The 26,313-nt window shown below is 44.9% G+C and overlaps 1 protein-coding gene across 2 annotated transcripts in view; it reads right to left on the reverse strand.

Moving 5' to 3' along the window:
• Nucleotides 1–703: 703 nt before the first annotated feature.
• ISX (intestine specific homeobox) overlaps nt 704–26,313 on the reverse strand; it is a 41,227-nt gene continuing 15,617 nt past the window's right edge. For both annotated transcript variants that reach the window (XM_045018936.1, XM_045018927.1), the window contains exons 3-5: nt 8,257–8,408; nt 2,368–2,484; nt 704–1,551 (exon numbers count right to left, since the gene is read on the reverse strand). In XM_045018936.1, coding sequence (XP_044874871.1) covers nt 1,315–1,551; nt 2,368–2,484; nt 8,257–8,408 — 506 coding nt within the window. In that variant the 3' untranslated portion in view covers nt 704–1,314. The remainder of the gene's footprint in view (nt 1,552–2,367; nt 2,485–8,256; nt 8,409–26,313) is intronic.

The raw sequence follows: 26,313 nt of genomic DNA on the forward strand, positions 1-26,313 counted from the left end.
TTAAAGGCCTCCTCCCTATCATGTATGACTGACAGAGGAAAGGGGTGGGACTAGTCCAACCGCCAGGGCCTCTCTGGCCCCTTCCTCATCTGTGTGGGGCCTATACACCCTGTCACAATGTTGCTATCTATTAATTTGGCAGGGAATTCAGGGAGTCTTGGACCCTACACCACTGATTTGCCAGTGGAAGTTTTTCCATTGATTTTAATGGATGCAGGACGATATACCTAATAAGCATGAAAAACAGCCATATTTTAGAAGTATAGTTATATTATGTATAGTGTGTATGAATATGTAATATTGTTGTAACCTTGTTGGTCCCAGGATATCCTAAAGCTTTCTGTAAGCTCAAAAACTTGTCTCTCTCACCAGTAGAAGTTGGTTCAATAAAAAATATTATCTCACCCACTTTGACACTCTAATATCCTGGGAGCAACATGGCTACAACACCACTGCCTACAACCATTCTATTATGTCTAGTAGATTAACCAATTAGCCCGTGTCTTTTTAAGTGTTGTTTTTGATGGGATTTTAGTGCTTACTTAATTCAGGTCAAAAAAGAGAGGTTTCCTCTCAAACATTTTAATTAACCATCTACAGAAATCTTGCAACCCCAGAGGCTATGATATTAAATATTCAACTCAATATGGATATCCCTCTCGGATTGTTATAGTCAAGCACAAGTTGTATTCATCCTCTTTTATTCAAGTCAAAATACAACAAGCAAATCAAACCCTCCCATTCCAGAGAAAACAAGTTAAGGTTGATCTTTGACCTAAATCTTCTTCCACCCAGAGAAACAGAACCAATGTGAAATTTGCAAGGAAAGAGACCCACATCTGCTTGGCTCAGTCATTTTGGTCAATGGAGTAGCCAGGGTTTTTGGGGTGACCATCACTACGTGTGCCTCAGCACAGGAATTCAGCCTGCTAAAATCTCAATGCCTCAGATCATCCATGCAACAAGATCATCCGGTGTTTTCTGAAGAAAGCTTCAGCTCTTCACCAGGACTGCTTAATGCACTATCCCATTAGGTACATGACCTATGGAAAGTCATATTGTTTCAAAGTACACTCTTCTTAAGGATGATGATAGCGCACTTTCCAAGGTTCAGTGGTGCTCTATGGTGTTAGCCTGGCTTTGGCTTTCTGCTACAATATTACTGTTATGCCAAGCTGGCTTCGCACCACACGCCATCCAAAAGCTGAGCAGCCCTGTTCCAAAGAGAACCCCACCTGCCCATGAATATGATCTGTCAGAAATGACCAAAGGATGCTCCCAGAGTCTCCCACTCCTGCTCCTCCTCATCCTCTTTTATGTGGAACTGACACGAATACTGTTCCATTCAGTCTTCTGGGGCAGAGGGATGCCATATGGAGGGAGGTAGTCAAAGAACAGATAACATTTAGGAAAGGGAAGCGGGTCCAAGTGTGTGGGAGCAAAAGGCAATGTGTTGGACAGCCAAGCTGACGTCAGATACCTTTGGGCTGGTGAGTAATACTCAATGGGGGGGCCTGCAGCACAGACGTTGCTGGGCATCGGGCTGGAACCCTGTCATAAGTGGGGAAAAAAACAGAAGAGAATTCTTTAAAAAGTCAACACAGACCTTTAGTTAGATGTAATTTATGAGCAGCCCAGGAATTTTCCCAGTGTTCAGCAATGAAAACTAAGGACTTGTAGACTTTAAGGTCAGAAGGGACCATCTTGATCATCTAGTCGGACCTGCACATTGCAGGCCACAGAACCTCACTCACTCCTGAAATAGGAAAGAGATATCGTGTGTACCAACGTGGATAATGCTGTCCAATCTAGGAAACAATACCAGGGCAAACAAGCACAGATTAACATAATGGGGTGAACATAGCAAGGATTTTGTACAGAAATGAGGTGGTATGGTTGCCTACACCAAAGTCTCTATCTAGTCCTCTTCTAGCCTATGGCTTCTGCAAGGTGTTCATCCTCTCAAATGGTTGCTCAAAAACGGATATCAAAAAGGTGAGGGTCACAGAGACAACATGTTCAGCCCCTGAAGGGATGAAGTGCATTGTATTATTCTTGATTGGTCTCCATGTGTCTAATTAAAATTCATCTGGAAGGACAGGTTGGTCCAATGCAGGCTTTTTGGGGAAAGGGCTTGGAAATAAAAGGGGGAAACCATATTTCCACAAACAGACACCTCCCCACATATGCACTGAAATAGACTTAGTTTCAGGAGGAATGACACAATGTCTCTCTCTGAGAAAAAATGGAATTCTTCTGGGTCACAAAGACTCTTTTCTTTGTAACACCTGTACAAGGGCGTGATACTGAAAAGGGTGAGTCTCTCTGTCTTGCTCACTTCCTTTACACATGACCTCCCATACTCACTGTGATTTCCAACTTTGGAGCTGGAATGAAATCTGCTTCGGTCAGATGCTGGAGGCCACCGAAATGGCCAAATTTTTCATGTTTCCTCCACTTTGCTCGCTGGTTCTGGAACCAGATCTGGGTGCAGGGGGAGAAGGAGGGAAGGCAAATGAAGGTATGGCAGGAATAAGACAGATCAAAAGAAAGGTTCACATCTATTTCAAAGAGACATTTCTGATACTCTTTGAAGATTTGATGGAGAGCGACAAGCGTCCAGGGTGGAGAGACCTGTATGGCTAATGGCCCAACCTACCAAAAAGAATTTGCTTTCACAATACACCTTTCATACTATAGGTAATGGACAGGCTGTGCAGTATGTGTGTTTGGACAGACATGGCAACCATTGTTTGATCAGCAATAGCGCACATTGAGCAAGGTCTGTCAGCCAGGATACAGGGGCTTTCCATTATTCTTTTGGGAAAGTGATAAGGGATCTATAAACAGCAATCAGAGACATATTGAGAGGCCCTTATTTTAATGCTTTTCCTGAAGGGCATAGCCCCTAGTACAATACTGCTCCTTTCCCCAGCATGGGAGAGCAGTTTCAGCAGCAGACATAAAGACCTGGTGGAGGGTTCAGTTGGATGATCTACTGGCTCATGATAAAAGTGTTACCAACTGAACTATATTGATGACACTTCTTTCTATACTACCAGGTAAATTTTTTTAAAGCACTAGAATGGTTTAAGGAGTCTGTGTCTCATTGGGACTTGAGCCTAAGTCAATCAAATGCTTTTGAAAATTTTACCCATTAAACTTGCCCTAGCTAAAAGACTCCTACTTTTCTCCAAGGAGCACCTGTCTGCCAGCTGACTTGATCTTCCTGGCTAGTTCCAGAGACATGGCTAAATATTTACAGGCTAACCACTATAGCGGTACATGGGTGTATCATTGGTTGCATTGCTTGGTCAAAAATATTTAAACCCACCCTCTTTTGTGTCAGGAGCTCATGAATGGAATGCAAGTCTTTCATTCCTTGGTAAGTGGTTCAAACGGAACAAAGGAAATTAGTAACCAAAAATAGTTACTGTTGAATATGTGATTTAAAAAAAAAATCCAGCAACAAACAGGTTAATTATTTCTGCATCTCTTTCACATGAATTACTTGGAATGTCAAGTGTCTGCTTTGTTGCTATTGGCTAAAAGATCCTGGAAAGACAAACTTGTATGTGAGTTTGTATATGTATTGGAACATATGTATGAAATGACTTAATCCAGTATCTAGTGGACAGGATTCCTATGACAAAATGCACCATAAAATTACCCGTTTCTGGATTATTTACAGAATGGCCAAAGATGGAATGGGCCATGAAGACTCAACTACATTCTCACCCTTTATGGTGATCTTTCCAAAGTCCATATCTTGAGGCATATTCATAGATTATAAGGCCAGAAAGGACTATTGTGATCCTCTAGTCTGACCTCCTGCATAATGCAGGCCATAAGATTTCCCTGAGTTAATTCCTGCTTCAGGTCCAATAGCTGTGGTTAAACTAGAGCAGGTCTTTTTGAAAAACATCCAATCTTGATTTTAAAAATTTCCATTGATGGAGAATCTGCCATGACCCTTGGTAACTTGTTCCAATGGTTAATTACCCTCACTGTTAAAAATTTACACCTTATTTCCAGCTAGAATTTTCAACTTCCACCCATTGGATCTTGTTATACCCTTCTCTGCTAGATTGAAGAGACTCTTTTATTAATTTTTTGTTCCCCATGTAGGTACTGATAGCCTGACCACATCACCTCTTAACCTTCTCTTTGTTAAACTAATCAGATCGAGCTTTCTGAGTCTCTCATTAGAAGGCATGATTTCCAATCACTGAATCCTTCTCAAGGCTCTTCTCTGAACCCTCTCCAGTTTTTTAACATCCTTCTTGAATTGTGGACACCAGAAATGGGCACATAATTTCAGCAGTGATTGCATCAGTGTGAAGTAATATAACCTCTCTACTCCTACTTGAGATTTCCCTGTTCATATATCTAAGGTATGCATTAGCATAGGCGCCGAGTTTCTAATTGGCCGAGGGGTGTGCCACCTGGCTCCGCCCAGGCCCTGTCCCTCACTCCACCCCTTTCCCCAAGGCCCCACCCCACCCTGCTTCTTCTCACCCTCGCTCCACCCCACTTCTTCACACCTCTTCCTGCCCTGCCCCTTCCCCGCCTACTTCTGCCCTCGCTCCTCCCTCCACCCCCCAGCACCTGCAGACGTCGCAAAACAGCTGATCTGTGGCAGGTGGTAGGTGCTGGGAGGGAGGGGGAGGCACTGATCCGTGGGGCCCGCTGGCAGGCAGGAGGCACTGTGGGGAGGGGAAGGTACTGGTAGGTGGGTGCTCAGAACCCACAATTTTTTTCCTGTGGATGCTCCAGCCCTGGAGCACCCATGGAGTCGGCACCTATGTGCATTAGCCCTTTTTGCCATCGGGTCACACAGAGATCATGTTCAGCTGGTTATCCCCCATGATCCCCAACTCTTTTTCAGGGTCACTGCTTCCCAGGATAGAATCCCCCATTCTGTAAGTATAGCCTATATCAGGGGTGGGCAAACTATGGCCTGCGGGCCACATCTGGCCCGTCAGACCATTTAATCCAGACCTCAGCTCTCGCTGGAGAGCAGGGTCGAGGGTTTGCCCCACTCCGCACGGTTCCCAGGAAGCAGCCAGCATGCAGGGCCGGTGCAACCATTTAGGCAACCTAGGCGGTCGCCTAGGGCACTGGCATTTGGGGGGTGGCATTTTCTTCGGCAGCGACCGCGGTAGCTAGATCTTCGGCCGCCCCGGTCGCCACCGGCATTTAGGTGGAGGGAGCTGGGGCAGGGGAGCGCGGGGAGGGCTGCCTGCAGCAAGTAAGGGGAGGGGCTGCATGCAGGGGAACTCCCCGCCCCAGCTCACACCTGCCCCGCCTCCTCCCCGTGCATGCCGTGGCCGCTTCACTTCTCCCGTCTCCCAGGCTTGCGGCGCCTAAGCTGATTGGCCCCGCAAGCCTGGGAGGCGGGAGAAGTGAAGCAGTGACGCCGTGCTCAGGGAGGAGGCGGGGCAGGTGTGAGCTGGAATGGGGGGGTGCCTCAGGGCAGAGGGTGGGGGGTGGGGAGCTGCCGCAGGGGGGCACCTCAGGGCAGAGCGGGGGAGCTGCTGCAGGGGGGGCGCCTCAGGGTGGAGGGGGAGCTGCCGCTGGGGGGGCGCCTCAGGTGGGGGCTCGGGGACGGGGGAGGGCACAAGGTGGAAGTTTCGCCCTAGGGTGTGAAACATCTTTGCACTGGCCCTGCCAGCAATGACCCCACTTCGTCTTCAACGTAGTACGCAGAGGCGTGGCCAGGCAGCTCTGCGTGCTTCCCTGTCCGCAGGTGCTGCCCCCACAGCTTCCATTGACCACGGTTCCCGGCCAATGGGAACTGCAAGGGTGGCACCTGCAGAGGGGGCAGCACGCAGAGCCGCCTGGCCACACCATGGAGCCAGAGGCGGGACATGCTTCCCGGAGCTGCTTGTGGTAGGCGCCGCCTGGGGCCTGCACCTTGAGCGCCCCTGTGCCCCAATCCACTGCCACAGCCCTGATCCCCCTCCCACCTCTGAACCCCTCGATCCCAGCCCAGAGCCCCCTCTTGTACCCCAAGCCCCTCATCCCCAGCCCCACCCCAGAGCCTGCACCCCCAGCCAGAGCCCTCACCCCCCATGCCCCAACAGCCTGCCCCATCCCTGATCCCCCTCCTGCCCTCTGAACCCACTGGTCCCAGCCCAGAGCACCCTCCTGCACCCAAAACACCTCATCCCCAGCCCCGCCCCAGAGCCCGCACCCCCAGCTGGAGCCCTCACACCCCTCCCATGTACCCCAACCCCCTGCCCCAGCCCTGATCCCTCTCCCACCCTCCAAACCCTTCGGTCCCAGCCTGGAGCCCCCTCCTGTACTCCAAATGCCTCATCCCCAGCCCCACCCCAGAGCCCTCACCCCCCACCCCAACCCGGAGCCCCATCCTGCACCCTGAACTCCTCATTTCTGGTCCCGCCCCAGATCCCGCACCCCAACTGGAGCCCTCACACCCCTCCCACGTACCCCAACCCCCCGATGTGGCCCTCAGGCCAAAAAGTTTGCCCACCTCATGCCTATATTCTTTGTTCCTAGATGTACACATTTACATTTAGCTGTATTAAAACACATACTGTTTGCTCACATCCAGTTTAGCAAGCGATCCAAATCGCTCTGTATCAGTGACCTGTCCTCTTCAGTATTTACTACTCCCCTGGTCATTTTGTCACCTGCAAACTTTGTCAGCAATGATTTTAATTTTTCTTTTTGGGTCATTGATAAAAATGATAAATAGCACAGGATCCTGTAGGACTCCACGTGAAACACCAGCTCAGAGATGATTCCTCATTTACAATTACATTTTTAGATCTGTCAATTAGCCAGTTTTTAATCCATATAATAGGTGCCATGTTGATTTTACATCATTTGAATATCTTAATAAAAATATTGTGCAATGCCAAATCAAATACCTTCCGGAAGTCTAAGCATATCACATCAATACTGTTACTGTTATCAACCAAACTTATAATCTCATTTAAATAATGGATGCAAGTGCAACAGTGCTTGAGTTAGGAAACTGTCATCTATAATTATTAGAAATTCTAAGAGTGTTTTAGTGTTGGAAGCATGAGAGCTCCATTATATGCCACTCAGATTGAAGTACTCCATGATAATGCAGCTGTGTCCCTAAACATTTTAGATAGGTACTTCAGAAGTCGGTCATCCTGTTCTCTAGTGTGATTTGGTGGTCTACAGCAGACACTAAATAATCCCCCCTTCTTGTGTTTTATATACTGGTAGGGCATTGTGAGTAAACTGTCCCTGCTGATGTCCGTGCTATGGCTGTTCCATTCGAATGCCTTCTTGTCATCAAAATATTAGGCAGTAAAATTATAGCTAGTTGAAAATCAGTCCCAGTCATATAAACTGTCCTCTGTGTTAAACATCTTGTATTATACTGGGATTCATTTACACGGATGCCTCGTAGTATGGAAACCCTTTCCACAGAGTAGGAGAGAGAGCCCAGAACCAGCATCCTGTGAGTAGATTAGCTCTGCAGATGGAAGATTTCCATACAGAATTGGGCTAAGCATGTTTCAGTTATAAAGTACGTGGCGTTCCCCTCTGGTGTCTTGTAAACAGCATCCAAATCTGCTGCATGCTAATATATTTCAAATGTAATAGATCTCACATGGAGGAAGGTTATGGCGTCAAATCTCAGCTGGCATAAATCAGCGTAATTCCATTAAAGCCCAGCGAAGATATGCTGATTTATGCCCCCTGTGAATGTGGCCCATGGGTCTACCACATATGGTATCAAACAGAGAACTACCAAAGGTAACAGACAGTGTTTCCATTTGGGCTAATTTTTGAGATGGTGCGGAACAGGCATGTGGGTCACACTTTATATTGAATGTACATAAATAGTTTGTAAAGGATTGATAAATGATTAGTAGATATTTTAATAAGCGGCCAGTCAGTTGTTATAGAGTCCAGCAGGTTGCTTATTGCCATTTATAACACATTACTTAGGTCTGTGATATGCTGCTTATTACATCTGTTATTTATTAACCATTTGGTTAATCCCATCAAGGGTGAAAGATACTTTTCCCTCCCATCTGTAAAATGGGGATAATGATACTGAGCTCCATTGTAAAGCATTTTGAAATCTAAATCTGAAGAAATACTATATAAGAGCCAGGAATAATAATAATAATGATTAATAATAAACAATTTATAAATGTACCTTCAATAGAAGGTATGGCTGCAGTGTTTGTGTGTGTTTGGGTTGGTGTGATGCATCTGGTATTTTAGGGGCACAGACTATACCTGGACCCTGGCTTCGGGGAGGTTGATCTTTGCTGCCAGTTGGTTGCGGATGTGAATGTCTGGATAGTGAGTGACCTGGAAAATCTTCTCTAGCTCCTGGAGCTGCTCTGCTGTGAATGTCGTCCGGATTCTCCGCTTCCCTTTCCTCTCATCTGTACAAGCAGTGAAAGATCAGTCATGCTGTATTATAAGGGTACATTTATAAATAGTTTATAAAGGTTAATAAATTATGACTATAGATGTTTTTAAATGGTTAATCAGTTGTTACAGAGTCCAACAGGTTGTTTATAACCATCTCTACACTACTTTCTAATAACGTGCTTATAACCATCTATATCACATAGCGCTCAAGTCTATAACATGCTTGTAGTATATATTGATGTAAAATGACTGAATGATTCATTCATGCAGCATCCTTTTCACCTGTCCTTGTGCCCATCATAAAACCCAATCACAATCTCTCTGTTACCCAGATGGTCTTCCAACCCTAAATTTACCAGTCAGACTCACCTTGCTGTAATTATCTATGGCCTTCTGCTCTGAAAATAGAATACTCCCATTAAGGGAGTCTGAGCATACAAGTTCTCCTACTTGTTTAATTTTAAACAAGCATTCAAAGTTCTCCCTTGACTTAAATTAATTTCTCTGTTGACCAGGAGATCTTGAGTCAGGCTGAAGAAAAGTGGCACAATGTACAAATGCAGTAGCCGTTTGCCTTTGGTGAACTGTGTTTAACTCTTATTTTAAGGTCATGAGTGAAGTTTTTTTGTTGGCCTCAGCTTAGTTCCTCTGTCTACTACACAAAACCACTGCACGCAATGAGGCTGCCGCGACCGCTGTGTCTACTGCTTAGTATGTTTCTTTGATAATTTGTGCTCCCTCGGTTTGTCTGATGTATCTTCCTGTTGCCACTTGTTTTTAAACTGAGATTAAGCTATTTTGGGCAGGGACCATCTATTATGTTTTTGTACAGTAACTAACCCAATGGGGCTCTGGCATCTAGGTGCTACTGCAATACCTATGATAAATAATAATAACCACCAGTTGGACTATTTATCTTACAAGCTCAATTGTATGCATGTTTGTATGTTTTTAGAAGTTACAGGTCACATGAATGGCCACTTGGCTTGATTCTAACTTTATACTAGTTTTACACCAGTGTAACTCCATTGAGTTCAATGGGATCACTCCTTATTTACACCAGTAAGAGCAGAATTCTGTCCAGACTCTACATATGATCTCCTGTTGGCGGTGCAAGTAGGCCCCTCCAGCTTGGTTCACTTGTTCCTGCTCTCTCTATACCAGGGGTTGGCAACCTTTCAGAAGTGCTGTGTCTTCATTTATTCACTCTAATTTAAGGTTTCGCGTGCCAGTAATACATTTTAACATTTTTAGAAGGTCTCTTTCTATAAGTCTATAATATATAACTAAACTATTGTTGTATGTAAAGTAAATAAGGGTTTTTAAATGTTTAAGAAGCTTCATTTAAAATTAAATTAAAATGCAGAGCCCCCCGGACCAGTGGCCAGGACACGGGCAGTGTGAGTGCCACTGAAAATCAGCTCACGTGCTGAAGATGGCATACATGCGATAGGTTGCCTACCCCTGCTTTATACCATGCTTTCATCATTACATACCACTAACTAGAAGTCTCGCAACTAATAATGAGCAGGGTGTTTGCTGCATTTTTAAAAAGTTACCTTGCGGAAAGCCATGTAGTGAACAGTTCTGCAGAACACAGCCCTATCTGGTTCTAGACATTGTAATGGTCAGTCAGACTCATGGTCAAATGCCAAATTACATGGTTAGATACTCTGTTATGGTGTGGCTACTCTGTGCCAAACTGCCAGCACAAAGTGGTCTTAAAGCCTGCATAACAGCCGCAGGAAGTGCTTGTTTGCAGCGTAAGTTAGAGTAACCCTCAGGCTGCTCTAACGTGGCGCAAGGAGGCAAGCCCTGCACAGAGCAGTGGCAGCAGGAGCAAGGGTCTGCAACAGTCAGTTCTGAGTCAGCTGATTTGCAGTACGTGCAGTTGGACTGTGGTTCAGAAATGGAGAATTCTCCACCTAAATAGGATGCTGTTGACTGATCCACTTGAGAAGATACACCCCGAGTATTGCGATTCATGTTTTCTTTCTGAACTTGAAAAACTGAAGCATGATAAGAACATAGCATTTCTAATCTCACGAGCGACTATGATGATCTTGCTACTCTGACCTGAGGTGACTGCAGTGAGAGCACTGGTATAATGCATGTTGCTGGAGAAAACAACCTATCTGAATAGTAGCTTTTGTTCTTCCATGGTCTGGTGACAACTGCCAATTTAATTATAAGCAAACCCTTCCTAATGGGAAAAGTTATCTGGAGAGGGCTACTGCATTCTCTCAAAAACAGTTACCTTTTCTGCTTTGGTTGAAGATTTGACTGTTAAAAGAAAACTTACCTCTTTGGGGCTAAAACATTTGGAAAGATGTGACACAGCTTCCTAACGAACATAATTGCTCTCTGAGCTACAGAAAAAAAAACTGCACAGAAATGGTCTGAACTGGAATCCCGTCTACTGCCTTGTCACCATGCTGACATAGAAAACCAATGAGTAGTCAGTTCTGAGACCATGCCCTGGCAGAAAGGCTAATGGGATATAAGGGGATTTTTGAAAGGCTAATGGGATATAGTTTTTGGAGACTGGTAAGTGAATTATTCCACTTGAAACATGACAGCTTTTTTGGCACATCTCAGGTACTTTAAAAATGGATCCAGTTATGCAAGAATATATGTGAGAAGCATCAGTTGTCATGAGCTCTGCATCTCATTCAGAATGAACTAATACAGCTCCCCTCTCAAAGAATTAAATCCAAACGATTGGACTTTTCACTAGCATATCAAGCCACCATTCATTAGACTGCATCCCTGACATTAGCCCCAAGGAGCAAATGTCATTTACACCGAGTCTTCCTGACATTATTAGAGTAGTGATCTGAAATGGGAAACACTTTTGTGCACGTATGTTGCAGGTAGCAGTAGTCAAGATCTCACAGAAGCCCTGATTATAGCGCTGGAGTCTCTATGGAAAATAGTTGCCAAAAGGGATATCACAGCAATGGTTCCATCATGAAGAGGGAAAAAATATGGGCGTTTGGTGCTGAGAATATGAATCTCTAGGCACTTTATGTTCCATGTGTATGTCCCAGTTTGAACTTAGTTCTTGGATTCTCTTTGGAGGATTTTCACCACACAACTCCATGAGCATGGCTGGCCATCCAACCCTCATGTGAAATACAGCAAAAAAGCAAGATCAACGGTATTGGCAATATTCTGCCAAGCTGGTGATGCTTTCTCACTCTGTAATGAATCCACATGCGATACTGATATTGTCATTTAACATTTCCATTGTGATAATGCTTAAACAACAGCCAGGGCAGAGCCCCACAATGTTAGGCACCATACAAACATACAGTAAATGATGGTCCTTGCTTAAACAGCTTATGTACACGGTCATCACTTATACCCCATACCACAAACCACAAGCCTCTACTACTTGAGCGAAAAAGAGAATGGTCATATTAGCTGACCATAGTAGTGATAAGCCTTCTGTTTATGTTTCCTCTCTGTAAACTGCCCCTTAGAGGATAATATGTTCACACACACTTGAGTCAGTAACATTATGACAAGAAACTGGAACTGGTGAAGCATGAAGCCTCTGGTCCTGGATGTCAGCTTAAAAAACTTCCAGGTGCTGAGTACTGTGGCTGTCCAGCATGGCATTTGGTGCCGAGTTAACTGGGTAGGAGTTCATCAGCTGATCCGTACACAGGAATCAGGCAACTACATGAACTTCTCAAAAACATCCAGAGAAACAATGCCAAGCCTACAGAGGAGGATCAGCTCTAGAGGTCAGTGCTGTTCCAGAATCTATAAGATTGGTTGGAACTTAAGGTTTTATTCACAGGAAAAGGAAAATGTGGGAATCGGAATGATCTGGAGAATGTTGGGCCATATCCAGAGCTGGTGGAAATCGGTGTTTCCAAATTAGTGGAGCTATGTCAGTTTAGACTAGCTGAGGATCTGTCCCACTGCCTGGGATGTTTCAGTATTCTCAAACAATGCCAACATCTGAGCAAATGAAAGTGCTTCCTCGCAATGTCCATTTCAATGGTCTCGGTCACATCAGCGGACTGCAAAGTGTCCAGGAGCAGCATGTCCTTCAGAAACAGAAGGCTCTCTTGAGCTTGTGGTGTCATATTTATTCCGCTGAAATAAATGATGTTGGGCTTTGTGATGAGCTGAAAAAAATCTTTCCGGCATTATTCTAACAGCCCTAATCCTCCATTCTGGTATCCCTCTTGAAAGGGCTTGGCAAACTGTTTTCCAATATGTGTATTGTACAGGGGAACATACACACAGTGCCTGGGAGTGTCACTTCAGCTGAGAGCAGTTTCTCAAAGCTGAAACTCATAAAATAAAATAAAACAAAATAAATAACCTGAGGACAACTATGGATCACGTAGAGAATGAGTGGACAGGCTTTGATTTCAACTGGAAATGAAATTGCTGGCGAAATAGAATGCCGTGAACTAATCAAGGACTTTGCCACTAGGAGAGCTAGAAGACTGCATTTTTAATTAAATCTAATTAGTCATTCTATTTATGTTTTCAAACAAGATCTATTTTTTAAAAAAATCTGGGACTGTACATTAACATTCTCCCCCGCAAGATGAAACTTTCTCTGACTGTAGTTTCGATAGGTTTTTTTTTGCCTTGGGACCTTAGCTTAGAGATCCCATGGCAAACAACAGAATTCAAAATTAGTCTAATAAAGAATGTGGGACGAAGATATAAGACAGAACATTTTGGAAGTGTAACATTGGCTTTACAAATTTGTTTCCAAAGTCTCTGGGGAAATAAGAATACATATGAGTTTTCTTGAGCTATTTCTATATGTAAAGCTGGCACTGACGCCTGCAGCCCTATGCACATTATGCAGGGTGTTTTCCACTGGCAGGGCCAGTGCAAGGCACAGGAAACCTAATGGGCCTGCAGCCCAATTCATGGAGGTGGCCCAAACGGAGTTCTGACTGGTGTGGTTCAGGTACTGGTGCAGGAGCCAGACCAATGGCAGTGGTGAGGAGCAGCAGCGCTGGACACCCCACTACCCACTCAGGATTGGCCCCGTTGCCCTCCATCATGATGTGGGGCGATGGGGCCAAAATTGACCAGTGCGGCGCCCCCCCATGTACTAGGTCGCAAAGCCACTCACTCAAATTTGCCCCCAACACTCTCAGTCATGGTGGAGGGCCACAGAGCCAAACCTGAGTGGGCAGTCAGGAGGCCAGTGCTGCTTCTTGCTACTGCTACCATGCAGCTGGCTCCTGCACCGCTCCCCCAAGGGCCTGCTTGGCCTTGTCCTGCTTCCAGCAGCCTGTGTCCTCTCTGCTCCACCTGCAGGACTCACTCAGCCACAGCATCAAGACCTGCTACAAATATGAGGAGCTGCGATGAGTGCCCACACAGGGGAGCTGGCCGGGAGTGGGGTGGCGGGGAGACCTGAAGGGGGCAGACCTGAGGGGGCGTTGCTAGGGTTTTGCCTATTGTTAGATAAAAAGGCATATGGATAGACGCCATGCTAAGTTAAAGTGAACATGATTCATACCATGTGAAAAATGTCTGGAGGTGCCCCTGGAAGCCAGTGATATTCAAGTGGGCAGTGTGCAGGGGTGGCTCTAGGTATTTTGCCGCCCCAAGCAAGGCAGGCAGGCTGCCTTCGGCGGCTTACCTGCGAGAGGTCCCCGGTCCCTCAGATTCGGCGGCAGCCTGTGGGAGGTCCGCTGAAGCCACGGGACCAGTGTACCCTCCGCAGGCATGCCGCCGAAGGCAACCTGCCTGCCGCCCTAGCGGCGACCAGCAGAGCGCCCCCCGTGGCTTGCCGCCCCAGGCACGCGCGTGGTGTGCTGGTGCCTGGAGCCGCCCCTGGCAGTGTGTCCTGTGAAAGGTGTTCAGTCACAGGTTCCTTGTCTGCTGAAACCAACCCCACATAACACAGGCAGCTAGATATGTCAGCTTTCGGAGATGCTGCAGAGATATAGCTGTCTTTAAATGAACATATGGTTAACATTGAAAGGGCAAGGTCATGAACTAGTGTAAATCAATGTAGTTGAATTAAAATAAATGAGAACACACCAATTGACACCTGCTGAGGATCTGACTGTTTATTTATAATTGGATTTGGGATAAAACCAGATCAGAGGAACGTTATGGAAATTTAGATCCCGATTCCTACGTCATCTCTGCTGATAATATAGAATCACAGAAATGCAGGGCTAGAAGGGACCTCGAGAGGTCATCAAGTCCATCTCCCTGTGCTGAGGCAGGACCAAGTTAACCTAGACCATCCCTGACAAGCATTTGTCCAACCTGTTGTTAAAAACTTCCAAGGCTGGTGACTCCACAATCTCCCTTGGAAGCCCACTTCAGAGTTTAACTACCCTTTCAGTTAGAAAGCCTTTACTAATAGCTAACCTAAATCTCCCTTGCTGCTGATTAACCAGATTATTTCTTGTCCTATCTTCAGAGGACACAGAGAACAATTGATCATTGTCCTCTTTATAACAGCCCTTAACATATTTGAACAGGTCCCCATTTTGTAGTTTACATTTGTTTTTTCCTTCCTAACTGTAGTACTTCGTCTTGATTGAATTTCATCTTGCTGATTTCAGAGCAATTCTCCAATTTGTCAAGTGTCCTTTTGAATTTTAATCCTGCCCTCCAGAGTGGGATCAAACCAGGGATGTTCAGAGCTTAGCGCATGAGCCTCTACAGCATGAGCTAAAAGCCAACTGGCTCTTAGCTAAGCCTGTAGAGCAATCTCATTTAACTCTAAGTGGTTTCAGTGCCACTAGATGGGACAGAACACCACACTCAGAAGGTGTGTGGGTTACACTTGCAATCCCTCCCAGCTTGGTGTGATCTGCAAGCTTTATAAATGTACTCTCCACTCCATTATCCAAGTCATTAATGAAAATATTGAATGATACTGGACCCACGACAGACCCTTGTGAGACCCTACCAGATACATATCCCTCGTTTTACAGCAAACCATTCATAAATGCTCTTTGAGTATGGTCTTTCAACAAGTTGTGCACCCACCTTATGTAGTTTCATCTAGACCCCATTTCCTTAGTTTGCCTATGAAAACATTGTATGGGACCAGTGATTTCCCTAAACCCCCCCTGAATTTTCCCAACACCCCCCCAAGTTTTGTGAGCTAGTTACATACCAATTTAGTGACTGTTTGGAAATTTGAATTTAAACTGAAACATTAATACACACTTTAAAAGCTTATACAGTGTATGATAAAATATGTCAAGTATCAGAGGGGTAGCCGTGTTAATCTGGATCTGTAAAAGCAGCAAAGAATCCTGTGGCACCTTATAGACTAACAGACGTTTTGCAGCATGAGCTTTCGTGGGTGAATACCCACTTCTTCGGATGAAAGTAGTGGAAATTTCCAGGGGCAGGTATATATATGCAAGCAAGAAGCAAGCTAGAGATAACGAGGTTAGTTCAATCAGGGAGGATGAGGCCCTGTTCTACCAGTAGAGGTGTGAAAACCAAGGGAGGAGAAACTGGTTCTGTAGTTGGCAAGCCATTCACAGCCTCATCCTCCCTGATTGAACTAACCTTGTTATCTCTAGCTTGCTTCTTGCTTGCATATATATACCTGCCCCTGGAAATTTCCACTACTTGCATCCGAAGAAGTGGGTATTCACCCACGAAAGCTCATGCTGCAAAACGTCTGTTAGTCTATAAGGTGCCACAGGATTCTTTGCTGATAAAATATGTGTATCTGAAAAAGTATAATATATTTGAAAAGTATGAACATAGACTAGCTTCCTTGCTTCCTTATACAGCTGTTTTTTATGATGTCAGTGCATTCATTTAGTTGATGTTGGCCAACCTAATAATTTCAAATGATGATTTGTAAGCAAAGTCTAAATGAGTTCTCCCTGACAGCTAGTGATGAGCTGGGGGCTAAGGCTTCAGGGCCAGATTATATTTACATTCACACCTAATCTACCTAGGTATCCAGCAAACAGAGCTGTGTTGTCCAAGTGATAGATTTTGGCTGGGGTTGGGTTACAAACCACTTGAATGTCGGGGAAGGGGGGATGAAATGTTCTTATTGTATGAGTAAAGGGCAGTAGAACTGTACTTAGTCTGTGATGATTTTAAGGCATCAAGAGAGAGGGTGGGGACCTGTCCCTCTCCACTGTTTAAAGACAGAGCTGATTAGGCTCTATAGATAGTCTTTTGTTCTGTTAAGTGACCACTGCAGCTGAAATCACTGACAATCTGCTTAGTCCTGTTGTGGGGACAGTGTTCCTGTGGGTACAGTGTTTTTGTGTAAGAGACAGCCCAGACTGCACTAGCAGCAAGGTTCCCGCACTGAGAGCTCAGCTGAAATCACTGAGAGCTGGTGGAACCTCAAGAGACCAACTCGCAGAGGTCACAGTGGTAGGTAACAGCAGAAGGTGACTGTGCAGGGCCATTGGCAACAGAGTGGTAAAGTGAACCATGGCACAACGAACAGCCGTGGCCAGAGCAAACTGTGCCTTTTTGTCCCCCACCTGGAAGGTGTACTCACGTGAAAGCACCTCTGAACTCTGAGTCTCCACTGACCAAGGACAACACCGGTGAGTGGAGTGCGGTGGAGGGAAAAGTGAGGGGCATGTTAAATAAACATTTGTTTGTTGGACTATATTTTAGTCACTTTGCTCCAGAATGCTAGATTTGTGACTGGGAATGGAAACTTATATAAATATGTTTCCCAGTAGGCCAAGATTTTTAAAATGCAGTATTTGCCAAGGTTGTTATCTCACATTGTTGCTATCTTGAGAGGTCATTATGTTGGGGAGTTTCTGTACTAAACATTTTTATTATAATTAATTTTTACATAAGAATGGTCATACTGGGTCAGACCCATGGTCCATATAGCCCAGTACCCTGTCTTACAACAGTGGTCAAGGCCAGGTGCTTCAGAGGGAATTAATAGAACATGGAATCATCAAGTGATCCATCCCCTGTTGCCCATTCCCAGCTTCTGGAAAACAGGCTAGGGACACTCAGAGCATGGCGTTGCATCCCTCTCATCCTGGCTAATAGCCACAGATGGACCTGTTCTCCAGGAATTTATCTAGTTCTTTTTAAAATCCTGTTATAGTTTTGGTCTTCACAGCATCCCCTGGCAAAGAGTTCCCTGGGTTGACTTTATATTGTGTGAAGAAATACTTCCTTTTGTTTTTTTAAAATCTGCTGCCTATTAATTTCATTGGGTGACTGCTAGTTCTTGTGTTATGTGAAGGATTAAATAAAATTTCCTTATTCACTTTCTTCACACCAGTCAAGATTTTGTCGACCTCTATCATATCCCCATTAGTCATCTCTTTTCTAAGCTGAAAATTCCCAGTCACTTTAATCTCTCCTCCTGTTTCATACCTCTCATCATTTTAGTTGCCCATCTCTGTACCTTTTCCAATTCCAATATATATATTTTAGGATGTGTGACCAGATCTACACACACTATTCAAGGTGTGCACGTACCATGGATTTATATAGAGGCAATATGATATTTTCTGTCTTATTATCTATCCCTTTCTTAATGATTCCCAACATTGTTTGCTTTTGTGACTGTTGCTGCACATGGAGTGGATGTTTTCAGAGATCTATCCACAATGACTCCAAGATCTCTTCCTTGAGTGTTAACAGCTAATTCAGATGCCATCATTTTGTATGTATAGTTGAGATTGCTTTCCAATGTGCATTACTTTGCATTTATCAGCATTGACTTTAATTTGCCATTTTGTTGCCCAGTCACCCAGTTTTGTGAGATCCCTTTGTAGATCTTCGCAGTCTGCCTGGGACTTAACTATCTTGAATAATTTTGTATCATCTGCAAATTTTGCCACCTCACTGTTTACCCATTTTTCCAGATGAATATGTTGAATAGGACTGGTCCCAGTACTGACCCCTCAAGGATACCACTATTTATCTCTCTCCATTCTGAAAACTGATAATTTATTCCTACCTTTTGTTTCCCATCTTTTAACCAGTTACTGATCCATGAGAGGATCTTCCCTCTTACCCCATGATGGCTTACTTTTCAAAAGTCAATTTAAATTAAATACTTTTTTTTTAATTTTTTTTTTTTTAGAAATCTAGATCTGTTATGTGTTTTGGTGTAACTTGCATTTTCCTTATGTTAAATTTGGAGTATTCACTTTCTTCACATCAGTCAAGATTTTATAGACCGTTAGCATATCCCCCCTTAGTTGTCTCTTTTCTAAGCTGAAAATTCCCAGTCATTTTAATTTCTTCTCCTGTTTCATACCCCTAATCATTTTAGTTGCCCATCTCTGTACTTTTTGCATTTCCAGTATGTCTTTTTTGGGATAGGGTAACCAGATCTGCACACAGTATTCAAGGTGTACATGTGCCATGGATTTATATAGAGGCAATATGATATTTTCTGTCTTATTATCTATCCCTTTCTTAAAAAAGCAAAGGTTTCAGAGGAGCAGCCGTGTTAGTCTGTATTGCAAAAAGAACATAAGCTTTTGTGGGATACATCCGTTGAAGTGGACTGTAGCCCACGAAAGCTTATGCTCAAATAAATTTGTTAGTCTCTAAGGTGCCACAAGTGCTCCTGTTCTTTTTAAAGAAGCAAACAGAATGTTGGGAATCACTGACTGCCGCTGCACACTGAGTGGATGTTTTCAGAGAACTATCCACAATGACTGCAAGATCTTTCTTGAGTGTTAACAGCTAATTCAGACTCCTTCATTTTGTATGTATAGTTGAGATTGTTTTCCAATGTACATTACTTTGCATTTATCAACATTAAATTTCATCTGCCATTTTTGTTGCCCAGTCACCCAGTTTTATGAGATCCCTTTGTAATTCTTCGCAGTCTGCCTGGGACTTACCTATCTTGAATAGTTTTGTATCATCTGCAAATTTTGCCACCTCACTGTTTACCCATTTTTCCAGATCATTTATGAATATGTTGAACAGCACTGGTCCCAGTACCGACCCCTCAGGGATACCACTATTTATCTCTCTCCATTCTGAAAACTGATAATTTATTCCTAACCTTTGTTTCCCATCTTTTAACCAGTTACTGATCCATGAGAGGATCTTCCCTCTTACCCTATGATGGCTTACTTTTCAAAAGTCAATTTAAATTAAATACTTTTTTTTTAAATGTATATTTTTTTTAGAAATCTAGACCTGTTATGTGTTTTGGTGTAACTTGCATTATTCTTATGTTAAATTTGCATAATCCTAACAAAACATTTACTTTATTCATATCTCTTTTACATATCTCATTGGTCCTGACACCCCCCCTGTAAATTCGAACACCCCCCCTAATTTCAATTCCTGGGGAAACCACTGTATGGGACTGTGTCAGAAGCCTTACTAAAATCAAGATATTTCACATCTAAAGCTTCTCCCCAAATCACTAGGCCAAGGGAAAGTGGAAAGAGGCCACCCAAAAATTCCTTTCCTAGGACGCCAGTACCTTTAGGCTAGTCCTGCTCACAACTCAAAGGGCCTGAGTCTCATTTACACTAAGGCCCCGTTACATCATTCTACTCTGAAGGCTCCTTTATGCTATCAGAGCCATGGAAGGGTTTCCAGGGCTATGTCCAGGGCCGGCTCCAGGCACCAGCATTCCAAGCAGGTTCTTGGGGCGGCAATCTTCAAGGGGCAGCAGTCCGTGTGTTTTTGCCCCCAAGCAGCGCGCCGAATTGCCGCGGTGGACGGCAGGGGCAGTCCGTGTGCCGTTAGGATGGCACGTGCGTTTCCGCGGCAGCGGCAATTCGGCGGCAGCTTCTATGTTCAGCTGAAGACAGAAGCTGCCGCCGAATTGCCACAGCCGCGGAAACGTGTGTGCCACCCTAATGGCGCACGGACTGCCCCCACCGTCCACCGTGGCAATTCAGCGCGTTGCTTGGGGCGGCAAAAAAAGTAGAGCCAGCCCTGGCTATGTCTACACTACAGACCTTACAGTGGCACACTGTAAGATCTCCTATGTAGCCGCTTTGTGCTGACGGGAGAGAGTTCCCCTGTCAGAATAATTAAACCACCCCCAACGAGCGGTGGTAACTATGTTGGCGGGAGTGCGTTTCCTGCTGACACTGTGCTGTTCACATAAGCGCTTTTGTTGGTGAAACATATGTCAGTCAAGGGTGTGTTTTTTTCACCTGTCACTTTTTACCAACAAAAGTGCTAGTGTAGACATAGCCGACGTATAAATGATCCCTTTATACTGCCTACTGTAAAGAGGCCTTAGGGTACAAAAGGATCAGGGCCCAGTACTCACCCTGCTTTGTGACAGTATGTTTGGAAATAGTTATAAAAGAAGGGGTGGGTTTAGTTATAGTTATTTTGAACCACTTTTTCTCTGTGTACCTGAGCTGGCTGGATGTCTGGTGTCTTAGAAAAGAGATTTCATACAGGGCATCACTGTCATTCTTGTTTTTAAAATCCTTTTAAAAAAGACTTCCCCTCTCTTTTTAATCTGTTTTGATTACAGGACTTCCAGGCTGGTACGTCAGGTCAGTTTCAATGATGTTTTTCACGGTGACACTTGGTTAGTGTCAGCCAACACCAGGGTGGAAGTGATCACTCTTCTTTAAAAGAGTCAGTTATTATGTTTTGCTTCATTGACAGCGTTAAAACCAAATTTGTCTGTCTGGATACGGAGAGATGTCTGTGGGGGCTCCCCTCTGACTTAAAGAGACTGCTTACTGATTTCAAAGCGCTTGTGCTGCGGTTTTTAGGTAGACATACGGCAGCATGGCTAATCTTTATTATTAAAGTGGTTCCTTACCCCTTATTAAAAGGGACCGGCTAAAGCAGGGAGACTGATTCTAATTGAGTATGTACAAATTGCTCTTGCTAGAGCCTTCTGCTAGTGAAGCGTAGCATTTAGTATCCTGCTGCTATCTGTTGAGGCATTGCAGAAATGGAGCAGCAGTACACAGGGGCTTTTAAAGGTTTGATTTCCCTTCTCTCCATCCAAATCACTGTGGATAAAGTTGCCTTCACCCTGGCACTGAACACAATGCTTAATTACCAGATAATGTGGCTGAAAAACTGATAGGTGGGGACCCTAAGCTGTGTGAGCAGGGAAGCTAAGAACACCAGGTCAGACAAATCTTTAGGCAAGCAGAATAATGAGCATTTTTTCCCCCTAATGAGAGACCATTAAATATGGACCATGTTTTGGAACAGGCCTTGCTGAGCTGCCACTGCAGCAAAAAGCAATGGCGGGGGGAGGGGGGAAACACGACTTTTGAAGACTAAAGTGATCAAATCAATTACCATCAAGAATTTTAATGGTAGAATCATAGAATCATAGAACGCCAGGGTTGGAAGGGACCTCAGGAGGTCATCTAGTCCAACCCCCTGCTTAAAGCAGGACCAATCCCCAGACAGATTTTTGCCCCAGATCTCTAAATGGCCCCCTCAAGGATTGATAGCCTGTTTGCTTTGGGCAAAATAGTGGCAGCTTTGTTTCGGAGAAGTCACAGAAACTTGAGGAACTGTTAGAGAAGTTTTTTTTACTGGAGTTTGTTGATGGTTGGGTTCTGTTTATTTAGACAGAGGAGCGATTTCAAGTGCTGTCCACCAAACACCTGCCATAAAGTTATATATATGTGTGTATGTACATAAATGCACACAGGGGCATGCAATAATGTGCTAGACAGAAAAACCACTCACTTCACATCTCCGCTTCCTTCCTTCAAAAGCAGCAAAACAGCACTAAATAATGATAACTGACTCTCATACAGTGCTTCTCCTCAGTAGATCTCTAAGAGCTTTACAAAGGCAATTAGTATTATGAGCCCTGTTTTGCTGATATGGGATTTGGAGGGACAGAGATGTTTAGAGACTTGCCCGATGTCACCTGGCAAAACTGCTGATCACGTGGGTCCTAAGAAATTAGAGTTGGCCAAATTATTCATTGCAAACAATTTACTTGGGGCTAGGTTGTGACTTGGACTATGCACCCATGCAAGGGAGTAGGAACTCCTCTTACCCCATGACACAGCAACCCAGACCTCAGGTTCTCAGATGAGTAGGGCTATGTGCCTTTTTAGTTCTTCCCTGGAGCAGGTGGATAGCAACAGTGGATGGAGGGTTGACTCCACCTCCTTATTGACTAGTGCCACAATGTGCTGCTGGTATAGGCCAGCTGTAAGTAACTACCACCAGGGGGAAAAGAGGAGTCGGGGAGGAGTTGTGACTCAGAGGGGACTCTGACTCACAGTGCCTCCCCGGGGCTACTCTTGGGGTCATGCAAATCACACACCACTCTTTTGCTCAGGGCTGTACCTAACATCAGAATCTAGCCTGTGATGACTTTAGCCCTTATCTTCTGCTTGGCTGCAAAGAGATCACGGTGCCGCTAATTCCTACAAACATGCTGGAGCACTGGAGTGTTTGTGAAATGCTTGGAGCCAGTATTTAGTCCACAGTCGGACTACCTGAGCTTTGTGACTGGTTGCCTCCGTCACATGGTATTGTTTCTGTGCCCCAATTGGATGACCAAAATGGTTGTAAACTGCTTCCAGCCAGAGAGAATTTGGGTTTGTTATATCAATAATTTCCTTTCTTGCTTTAATAAATATCAGCTACAGGCTTGAACTTTGCTTTCTGTGAACATCTGTGTAAGTCAAAAGTTAGTCCCGAGGATGCTCACAAACATTGGCTAATAAAGTGATAACAGGCCAAATCAAATAATGGTTTCCAGTTTGGCAAACAGGTTTTTACACTGTTCAGCCAGCTCTGTAGGAAACACACTGTTCACACAGGGATGAGAGCTATTATTGGGGGTCTCAGACAGATCCTTCACTAGCTTGTTCTTGCTAATTGTTATTACTTGCACCTGGAAACCTTTACGCATCGGGTACACTTGCTTACATTGCTGTCTCAGTCAGGGTCCCTGCTTCCTCCTCTGCACTTTGATTCTGTCATTAACTTGTTATGTAGCCTCTGCTCTTGCCTGATTATAGGCTAAAACTCTTGTGAAAAACAATAGAGAAAAGGCATGCCCTCAATTTCAAAGCAGAAGTATTAAAAGCCCAAATCCTGGTGGTGTGATTGAAAGTTCTCAGACCAGTTTGCAAAAACCAATAAAAAACACAGAAGACCTTCAAGATAAATTTATCAAAAACACCCTTAACCTACAAATGATCACATCACACAGGTCCTATTATCAGGAGCCTATTGCCCTGTAGCCTCTGGAAAATGTGCTCTATATATATACCATGCTAGGAAAATGGGGATTGAAGGAGGGAAGTACCGAACCCTTGCTTAATGGTCTCAATTTTTAAAAACCGTGTTAAAAAAACCCCAGAACAACGTTTACGATATTGAGAAGCTCTGTCTACCAGTTTGTATGCTTCAGTGCTCACTGGCATCACTGAGAGTCACTCGTGCATGTGCTGAGAAGCGAGAGGGGAAAATTTAGCCTTAATGCCTTCTATTAAATAGGCAGGAGGAGTAGTTAAAAGCAGCATTACCCTTGTAAGAGTGAGAAGAAAAAGTACTAGCTTCCAACAGCTCCCAGCCATAAACCCAACAACACATGGAAATATGAATATCACATTGCTACCTGTATATGTGAGTGCTACACATTAACAACACATATAATGCAGGAATTATTATATCGGTCTGCAGCGAACTAGTGAGCTAAACAGTGGCAACAAAATGTACGTATAAACATTTACTCTTTTCTTCCCTGTTTGCCCTGTTCATTAGGAATTGTTCCCTTTTGTTCAGCGGGGTGGGGTATTGGTTTTGCCCTGGTACCAGATCCTTTGGCTCTGATAAGCAGTGTAGTGTATGCTGTCTGGACAATATTTATTTGGGACTGGAATGGTTTGCAATATTTTATTGATGGATGTTTTGTTGTGGCTGGACAAGCGCTTTACACGTTTATTAAATATATGAATGTTTTAATAAAGTTCCAGTTTTAGAGTGAAAAACTATGACTTCACAGGTGTTTCTGAAATTGGACTGTGTGATCCAGGAAGGGTTTGGGAATTTGAATAATATGCTCAAGACGCAAGGTAAAGAAATTGACTGTGTCTGACATCAGTGCGGACACGGAGATTTCTTAGAACGTAAGCTCTTTGGGGCTGGGTCTATCTTTTTGTTCTGTGCTTGTACAGGGCCGTGCACACACAGTGAGGTCCTGCTCCATGACTGGCAGGGGTGGCTCTATGTTTTTTGCCGCCCCAAGCATGGCAGTCAGGCGGCTTTCGGCGGCGCGCCTGAGGGTGGTCTGCTGGTAACGCGAATCCGGCGGCGCACCTGAGGGTGGTCTGCTGGTAACGCGAATCCGGCGGCGCGCCTGCGGGAGGTCCGCTGGTGCCGCGCCATTGGCTTCCCCGCCGCCGAAGCCACGGGACTGGCAGACCTCCCTCAGGCGTGCCGCTGAAAGACGCCTGCCTGCCACCCTCACAATGACCGGCAGGCCGCCCCCCGTAATATGCTATGATAAACAATTTTTTATTCGTGATAGAAAGCCATTAAAGTGTGTGTGTGTAACTCTACACAAAAATTCAGAATACTTTTCAGTTTAAATAAGAAAGTCAGAATTATCATCATTCACCAGTAACTGAAAAATGGCTCCTCTTTCCAACTAACAGATAAGGACCATGCAGAGATGATGCAAAACATGGCAGGATCAATTATTCAAAGTGACATGTAAGGATCATGCCTAGTGAAGGCCCCACTTACATATTCCATGCTTGATCCTTGAAGTATGCATTCATGCGATTGTCCACTTACCAGCCCTACGGCAACCCACACAAAACCTCAGGATGTGGCTTGTACTCCCCATGACAGAGCCGCTTTGCAAAATTTGGTGAAAAAATAAAATAAAATAAAATAAAATAAAACACGTCTGTACAAATCAAAAATTACTGCTGACCGGTTCAGTGGGTATCTGTTAAGATTTTTAGCCCGACTTCTCCGTGGTTAGGCTGCTGTGAGCAGAACAGCCCCGTGCTCAAGTCCTTCTGGTCAGGGGCGGCTCTAGGGATTTTGCCACCCCAAGCATGGCAAGCAGGCTGCCTCTGGCGGTTTGCCTGCAGAGGGTCCACTGGTCCCGCGGCTTCGGAGCCGCGGGACCAGCGGACCCTCTGCAGGCAAGCCGTGGAAGGCAGCCTACCTGCCGCCCTCGCGGCGCCGGCAGAGCGCCCCCCGTGGCTTGCCGCCCCAAGCACGTGCTTGGCGTGCTGGAGCCTGGAGCCACCCCTGCTTCTGGTGGCTACCAGTCAGCTTCCACTGCTGGTTTAAGGCTGTGATCCTAATCTTCAAAGCAAATCATGGACCAAACACCAGCTTCATCAAAGATTAAATTATAATGGATGAACCACCATGAAAACTGCACTCCTCTGGGACAATGCAGCTCACAAAGCCCAGGACAAGGTGGGTGAGAGCTGCAGACAAAAAGTTCTCCCTCGAGGGGATCCAGCAATGGAACTGTACAGGAGACCAGCAACTCCAGAGTCTGACGGTCTTTAGGAATTGCTGCAAAACCCCTCTCTTTGAAAAGGCCTTTCCACCATAAGAATGACACTCACAACACGGACACCCCTAATGTCCCCCTCAACCCCACAACTTTGCAGCCCCTCCCCGCACTGTGGAGGCACTAGGACCCAGGTGGTGTCTCCTTCCCACCCCCATGTGGGCTTGGGAGAAAGCTATACAGGAGCCAGCCAGAGACTCAGGTTGGTTAAGGGCAGAAGTAGCCAAAGCAAGGACCCTGGGTTGTTCCTTGTCCATTCTGAAAACTCTCTACGGGTCTGAGTGGACTTTCTCTGCCCTGTGCTGATCGGCTATTTGCTCCAACCCTTCCCTTCCCCCACAGCCTCTCCGCCTCTGTTTCACTCCACACCTGCCTCTTTTACACTCTTCTCCCTGGCCCTGTCCTCCTCAGCTGCCTTCCCTTCGGTTTTCTTTCCCTTTAGCTGATCCCTTCCA

The sequence above is a fragment of the Mauremys mutica genome, chromosome 1 (genome assembly GCF_020497125.1).
Source record: "Mauremys mutica isolate MM-2020 ecotype Southern chromosome 1, ASM2049712v1, whole genome shotgun sequence".
Classification (NCBI taxonomy): Eukaryota; Metazoa; Chordata; order Testudines; family Geoemydidae; genus Mauremys; species Mauremys mutica.